Source organism: Sprattus sprattus, assembly GCF_963457725.1.
Source record: "Sprattus sprattus genome assembly, chromosome: 11".
Taxonomy (NCBI): domain Eukaryota; kingdom Metazoa; phylum Chordata; class Actinopteri; order Clupeiformes; family Clupeidae; genus Sprattus; species Sprattus sprattus.
The window spans coordinates 20669598-20677741 of record NC_137909.1 but is presented as its reverse complement, the minus strand read 5'-3'; the positions used below and the strand labels follow the sequence as shown (position 1 = coordinate 20677741).

At 45.9% G+C, this 8144-nt stretch overlaps 1 protein-coding gene across 4 annotated transcripts in view; it reads right to left on the bottom strand.

Annotated features, from left to right (window-relative positions):
- rabgap1 (RAB GTPase activating protein 1) overlaps positions 1 to 8144 on the bottom strand; it is a 98248-nt gene continuing 90104 nt past the window's right edge. For all 4 annotated transcript variants that reach the window (XM_080848200.1, XM_080848201.1, XM_080848199.1 and 1 more), the window contains 3 exons: positions 5229 to 5300; positions 4771 to 4968; positions 1 to 799 (listed from right to left, as the gene is read on the bottom strand). In XM_080848200.1, the coding sequence (XP_080704326.1) occupies positions 677 to 799; positions 4771 to 4968; positions 5229 to 5300 (393 nt within the window). In that variant the 3' untranslated portion in view covers positions 1 to 676. The remainder of the gene's footprint in view (positions 800 to 4770; positions 4969 to 5228; positions 5301 to 8144) is intronic.

Below are 8144 nucleotides of genomic sequence, written 5' to 3'. Positions count from 1 at the left end.
CACACCCCTCATTCTGTCATGTCGTAAGAAACAAAAACATCGTCAGTCAAACGGAAATCAGGAACAAAATGCTGTGTGTGAAGAGAAGGTGTTTTAGCTCTCGTACCTTTGCTTCAGTTGGAGATGCGAGTGTGTGCATCTGTGTGTGTGTGTGTGTGTGTGTGTTTGTGTGAGTGTGTGAGTGTGTGTGTGTGTGTGTGTTAGTGCTTGGCCAGCCTCTGCAGTGGTGCTGATGGAGTGTATCTAAGATCCCAGTTGAGGCGCCCCAGGTGCTTGGGCACGGGTCTCCCTCCTAAGCTGTTAAATATCAGTAGTATAAAGACCCAGGAGTCAAAGCCCTCTCTTCAGCCTCAAGCAACGGATCACTGGTTTGGTTCACCTTCAAATTTCATTTCATTTCCGGTCCGATCTGACCCCTATAAGCAAAAAAAGAAAGGAAAGAAAAGATGTAAAGAAAGACAAGAAAGCAAACGTGGTTCGTTTTCATTGGGTCTGAGCCGGCAGAGAGGGGGAGCTCTACGGGCCAGAGCTGGAGAAGAGGGAGACGGGGACTCAGGGTGAAGGAGTGAGGGAGGGAGGTAAAGGAGTCTTTCTCTTTTGTGTTTTTTTTATTTCCCCTCTCTCTCTTTTTTTCTCTCTTTCTCTCTCTCTGTGCTGTTGTTCTCTGTGCTCTTGGTTAGGTGGTCTCTTTGCCCTGGGCTCCCGTCACGGTCTTGATGGAGGTCAGCGTTCGGTTGAACCAGGTCTTCTTGGCCGCTTGGACCTCGTTAAGGGCCAGTCCCAGGTGATGCTCAAGGTCCTACAAACACAGACACACAAAGGTCAGAGGTCATACAGGTCACTGTCTGGAATACTGGCAACATCAACTACATTGCATGACTGTATTTGAGGGCAGGGGTACACAAACAAAGTTTCCCATTTGCTCTGTGAGAAGGTCAAAGAACCTCAAAGACCTCCACACTGCTAGCAATGTTATGCACTGGAGAGAGCCCTACATTAAAGTCACAGTATCCTGTGACCCCTCACCATCGGGTGCAGCCACAAACGGTGATTTCTCTGTGAACTCGATGGTGCAAGATGAATAATTTACACGCTTCCTTGAGGGTGGAGACAGAGCACGCGTGTCAGACCCCAGATCCTCCCAATCCACAGACCATCTTTAAGCCCTCAGACTTACGGACCAGACCTGGAGAACGATTGGGATTTTGAGAAGGAGCACGAGAGTGTGCTGTGATTGGTGGAGTGTGGAGTGAGGTGTGATTGGTGGCGTGGGGAGTGTGTGTGTAGTGTAGGGCTAGACTTGGGGGTTGTCTGTGCTGTCTCCACCGCTCAATATCTGACTGGACTGAACTGGACTGAACTCAACTTCCACTTCAGACATCAGCTCTCACACTCACTCTCTATGCTACACACACCAAAGTCCAATTGGAGCTGCTTAGTTTCTCATACACACATACAGTCATGGACAAAAATATTGGCACCCCTGCACTTCTGTCAGATAATGCTCCACTACTCCCAGAAAATTGTTGCAATTTCAAATGATTTTGTATTCACATGTTTATTTATTTAGTTTGCATTGGAAAACACCCAAAATCTGAGAAATAATGTCAAATCTGACTTTATTTCACACAAAACTCAAAAAATGGGCCGGACAAAATGATTGGCACCCTCAACTTAATAATAAAGAAATAAAAATATCTGAAATCAAACGCTTCCGGTAACCATGAATGTGGTGTCTTACACTTCTCTACTGGAATTTTGGGCCACTCTTCTTTTGCCAACTGCTCCAGGTCTCTCACATTTGAAGGGTGCCTTCTCCCAATTACTGATTTGAGATCATGCCACAGTTGTGCCATGGGATTAAGATCTGGACTCATCTCGGACACTTCAGAACTCTCCAGTGCTTTGTATTAACCATTTCTGGGTGCTTTTTGAAGTGTGCTATGGGTCATTGTCCTGCTGGAAGACCCATGTCCTCTGACGGAGACCCAGCTTTCTGACACTGGGCCCTACATTGCGCCCAAAAATTATTTGGTAGTCCTCAGATTTCCTGATGCCATGCACACAGTCAAGGCATTGAGTTCTAGAAGCAGCAAAGCAACCCCAAAACATCGGTCCAGCTCCACCATATTTGCCTGTAGGGACCGTGTTCTTTTAGTTGAAGGCCCCATTTCATTGTCTGTAAACTGCTTTACCAAAAAGCTCTACTTTAGTCTCATCTGTCCACATGACTCTCTACCAGTATGATTTTGGCTTCCCCAGGAAGGTTTAGGCAAACTCCAGTCTGGCTTTTTTATGTCTCTTTGTCAGCAGGGGGGACCTCCTGGATCTCCTACCATAGCATCTCATTTCATTCAAAAGGCGACGGATAGTGTGAGCTCACACCGTTGTACCCTGTGTCTGCAGGATAGGTTGAATTTATTTGGAAGTTGTTCTAGGTTTTTTATCCATCATTCAAACAATCTTATGTTGCATTCTGTCATACATTTTTCTCTTCCTTCCACATCCAGGGAGGTTAGTGACAATGCCATGGGCTGTAAACTTCTTGATGACACTGCTCACAGTGGACACAGGAGCATTAAAATCTCTGGAGATGGACCTGTAGCCTTGAGATTGTTCATGCTTTCCTACAATTTTAGTTCTCAAATCCTCCGACAATTCTTTGCTCTTCTTTCTTTTCTCCATGCTCAGTGCGGTATACACAGACACACAACACAAAGGTTGAGTCAACTTTGCTCCATTTAACTGGTTGCAAATGTGATTTCTTTATTACCAGCATCTGTAGCTTGCTACAGGTGTGTTTAAATAAAGATTAAAGGAGCATTACATGATTTATTTCAATTTTGAAAGGGTGCCAATAATTTTGTCCGGTCCATCTTTTGAGTTTTGTGTGAAATAAAGTTAGATTTGACATTATTTCTCAGATTTTTGGTGTTTTTCCAATGCAAACTAAATAAATAAACATGTGAATACAAAATAATTTGTAATTGCGAAATTTTTCTGGGAGAATTGGTACATTATCAGACAGAAGTGCCGGGGTGCCAATATTTTTGTCTATGACTGTACATCTAGTCACACACATACACTGTGCACGAAAGAAGCTTCCATTTAAGTAGCTGCATTTTGATCTCACACACACACACACACACACACACACACACACACACACACTCTCTCTCTTTCTCTGTCTCTCTCATCCACAGCAGGAGATTCCATTTAATAGACTGAAGCCAGGTTCACACTGTCAGTCCTGACTGACAGGCCACATTATATCTGGCCATTGATAAGATCCAATCTGTGTGTCCGTGTGCCAATCTTCATTTTCCATCTTATTAACATTGGTTTCTATAGTAATGACATTGTACGTGGAAGAGATGTTGACATTTAATAAACCGTCATCGGAGGGGAATGAAATCATAGCTCGCTAATTTACCACATGGTGATGCACAGCTGCACCGAAAGGATTCCTAAAAGCGCTGAATTTTAGCGGGTTTCCCGCATCGTTCTTCAGTAGCGCCCTCCACCACCAAACTTACAGGTTTACTGTACGCGTGATGTGCACGTGAACTTCATGCACGGAAGAAAAAACACTTGGACCGACCTAAAAGGATCTGCAAAAATGTATTGTATGTATGTAAAAAGTATTTCAAACTATAAACGAATGTGGTTTGAAACGGATTTGTAGAGATCGGAAGTCATGTGATGTCTGGCGGATCAGATTCCAATAGGATCTGCACATAAATGGCATTCTGACTGACAGCTGGAAGAGAGCCAAAGTCTATCTTAAGTGGCCAGCGTCCTAAAGACGGGGTCGCTGAACTCCAAGAGATTTATAGTTTGATATCCAGCGTGCTGCAGAAAGGTCAGAATAGTGTCTGAAGTGCCTATCATCTGACAGAGAGATAGAGAGGGAGAGAGAGAAAGAGAGAGAGAGAGAGAGAGATGGGGGAGTCAGAGGAAGGGAAAGAGATCCAGGGCCGTCCATCTGAGCCAGGGATCAAAGTGTGGCGTTGAAGGCTTTGAAGCCAGCAGGCACGCATCTTTCACTTATCACATCCTCAACTTACTGCATTCCACCCAGTCTGCACTGTTCAGCACGTCCATCCATTCACATTCACATTCATCTCCCCATATTTATATCCCTTAAACACATGCTGGGTAGGGCTGAATATGCACAAACCACTGTTAGAGACAGAGCTGCTTCCTTGTCTGATTTCAACAGGCAACAGAAAGCTAGATGAAGAGATTCCATCTTCATCTGCTCTTCTCTCTCTCTCTCTCTCTCTCTCTCTCTCTCTCTCTCTCTCTCTCTCTCTCTCTCTCTCTCTCTCTCTCTCTCTCTCTCTCTCTCTCTCGCTCTCTCTCGCTCTCTCTCGCTCTCTCTCGCTCTCTCTCTCTCTCTCTCTCTCGCTCTGGCTCTGCTCTTCTCTTCTCTTCTCTCTCTACCTGAGAGGCTTCTATTACTCAGTCAATCAAACCTCCACTGTCTGTTTGGGTTGCTGCTCATTACACTACAGGCTTCCCATCAAGTCCACATGCAGTCAGATGACATTAGACTATTAACAACATTAGACATAATGATACAGTATTACACAAGCAGAATGTGAGTGAGACAGGCAGAGAAAGGAACAGAAGTAAGTGTACTGTTGTGTGTGTGAGTGAGTGAGTGAGTGAGTGTGTGTGTGAGAGAGAGTCTGTATGTGAGTGTGAATGCACAAGGAGCGCATGTGTGTGTGTGTGTGTTTGTGTGTCTGCCTTGAGTGTGTGTACCTGGATCTTGCACTCGGCCTCTACCAGCTGTAGTTTGGTCTGGGCCAACTCCAGCTCCATCTCCCTGAGCTGGTTCTGCAGCTCCTCCTTCTCCTGGTCTGGGTCCTCCCCCTCGCCAGGCTTGCTCGCCACCGCCACCTTCAGGCGGCCCTCCTTACTGAAGAGCCCGCTGCACTTCTCACAGCCATCCACCTTCAGCTGAACACATGTAACACACACATGTAACACACACACACACACACACACACACACACACACGTGAAACACTCAGACTATTCAACACTGATAAAGCCTCCTTCCTCCTTGTCTCTCACACACACGCACACACATAGTGTGCAAAGTTGCTGTAATCTCTGAGTGTGTGTGGAGAGTTTAAAATACCACTGCTTCAGCCATCAGGTCTTCAAGAGAGTGTGTGTGTGTGTGTGTGTGTGGGGGGGGGGGGCATGAGTACCCACCCGGATCTTGTCCAGCTCGCCGCGGTTGGCCGTCTGCTGCTTCTCCAGGCGCTCGCTCAGCTGTGAGCAGATCTGTAACACACACACACACACACACACACACACACACACACACCAAATACAGATGTTGTACATCAGGGATTGTGTAAGCAAGACAACCACAACAGCAGCATATCATGACTGACAAACTAATCCTAACACATCCACAAACAGTAAAGACATACTATTACACCACCCACTAATTTCTCTCCCTCTCTCCTTCCTTCTCAACAGGATTAAACACATGCTGCGTGTGTGTGTGTGTGTGTGTGTGTATGTATGTGTGTGTGTGTGTGTATGTATGTGTGTGTGTGTGTGTGTCTCAAGGGGCCTTTCCACACAGGACGCTCCCCACCCCCCAACTCTGTTTTGTAACTCCAGAGGCAGCTGCAGAGGGAGGGTTCTCTTAATGAAGGGGTAGGGTGTGATACAGTGGACACCGTTGGGATGCCCCTCGAAAGAAAAATGAAATTTACATAATTCGTTTAAACAAGCATAATAAATACTAAAAACACCATAAAATACATATTTTGGAGACCATGCAGGGAATATTAGGATTTTGTACCTCTTTTCATTATGTGTGTTTGGAGCTGAATTTCATGTTTTCTTTACATTAACTTTTCCATACGCTGCAATATAATAATGACCCACACATATTGTGCCAGTGTTTTACAGCTCTTGCTGCTAATATCCGTTTCACTGATGTGTTGTTAATTACTCTGTAATTCTTAATTAATTCTTAATTACTCTGAAATTAACAAATTCGGCCATGCAGCCAGAAAAACAACCGTCAGGTAGAGTTACGGTGCTGCACAGCAAGAAAAAAACGATGCAGACTCCCAGCTGGAAGGTTTTATAAGCCACTTCCTCTCCCCGCTAATTGCTTTTGGTTGGCACTAAATATGGCGGACCCTGCCCATGAATGCCCAACAGAGTGAGAGGGGGTAGAGAGAGGGTGCAGGGGGTGGTTTCAGAAAGTACCAAGCTCTCTTCCTTGCTCGCACTCCTCTATTTTGCCCCTTTCTCCCTCTCCTTTCCCTCTCTCCATCTCTCTCCTTCTCTTCATCTATGTCCTCCCTTGCTCTCTCCCCCCTCTCTCGCCGTCTCTGCAGTAATCTGGGTTCGACTCTGGCTGCTCTCACAGTAAGTGTATTAAGTGAGCAACATGGCTCTAGTCATTAGGAGATCATTGGGTCGGGCCGGGCCTCTCCTCTCCTCTCCTCTCCTCCTTCTCTGTTTGGCTGGAAATGAAAAATCCATCTCTAATCGTGCGCCCTAACCGGAACGCTCTAGCCTGCGCAGTTACCCGACACTCGCATCCATCCACACACACACACACACACACACACGTGCAAGGCTGTCACCCTGGGAATGAGCAGACACACATCTTCATTTAGAGCCTCCATCGCTGGGGCACGCGCACACTCATCCTCATTGCCGTTGGAGATTGGCGGGGCGCAGATTCATTTGGAACCGCCTGCGGCTCCAGCGTGACTAACGCGTGCGCTACACCATTGGCTCAAGCAGCTGCACTTAACTGAATGCGTCAGCACAAACAGTGGTGTGTGTGTGTGTGTGTGTGTGTGTGTGTGTGTGTGTGTGTGTGTCTGGATGTTGGATGGGGGCAGGAGAAAGAGGATGCATCTTCGTTTAGGAAGGAAGACTGCCGTTTTATCATCATCAGAGGGGGCGGCGGGGGGGGCCCAGCCGTCAGGGGCCGCCACTGCTGTTTATGCTCTTCTAAGGGCTGGCTGATGGGTAAAGAGCTGTGGAGGAGAAGCTGTTGTGTGTGTTTCAGTGTCTCATCTGTGCTACCGTTCTGAGGTCGAACTGACCCAGCCACCACAGGGCTCAAACCATATGCAGCACTGTCACGTCAAACGTGCGTGTGTGTGAGACAGACAGAGAGAGATGGATAGAGAGAGAGAGAGAGAGAGAGAGAGAGAGAGAGAGGCAGACAGGGTAAGAGAGAGTGAGTGATCTTTATTATGATCTTGTTATGGTGTTCCAAAAACAACCCAGACCTCCGGGAACCAGACACTAATTTACTCTGGGTAACACCGGCCTAGAGAGAGGTACAGGTTCCAATGGCCGCGATTTCAAAATCTTAAGTGCAATATAGGTATGTCCCCTCAGTCAACAAGATTACACTAGATTGGATGAGGACTCAATAAATGTATACAGAATTCAACCGGCAGGGCCTCAGTTAAGCCCTCACAACTCGTTACATTTTAAAGCACTTCCAAGGGCTCAGTCCCAAGACCTGTCCCCTAAGGCAGCTGGTCTTGAAATGACTTAACCCACTTAACACCACTTAACACAGTACACATTCAGACCAGCAACCACCAATCAGAGTTAACCGAATTAACAAGAAAAACATGAAGTCCTAATTGGAACATCAGAAGAGTGAAACAAAACAACACCACACAGATTAATAGGCTATGTGGCCATGGAAAGAGAAAATAAACTGGACGAATCTGTCTCCACTGTCTGGCATACAAAGCAGCCAAGTACAGGCTGAGTGACCATAGTCTGGCCATACAGACAGGCAGACACAACACAATCATATACATCATGATATGTGCTGTACGTGCTCCAAAGACATCAATGTTTTAATAAACTATCTCAAATTACACTGCACTGGAAGAGCAGGAGAAACGTTCTATCATTTGGGGCGAACACCTGGCGATTGCAACTGCAATTTATGAGGCCTTAGTCCTCAGCTTAAAGAGCATCTTTTCTGTTAATTTTCTTTCTTTTGTATGTGAATATGTGTTTAAACAATTATACATATATATGTTGCACATATGTATATATGTATATATGTTTTTTGTGTATGGGCTTGTGTGTGCATGCATGCATATGATTTAACCACAC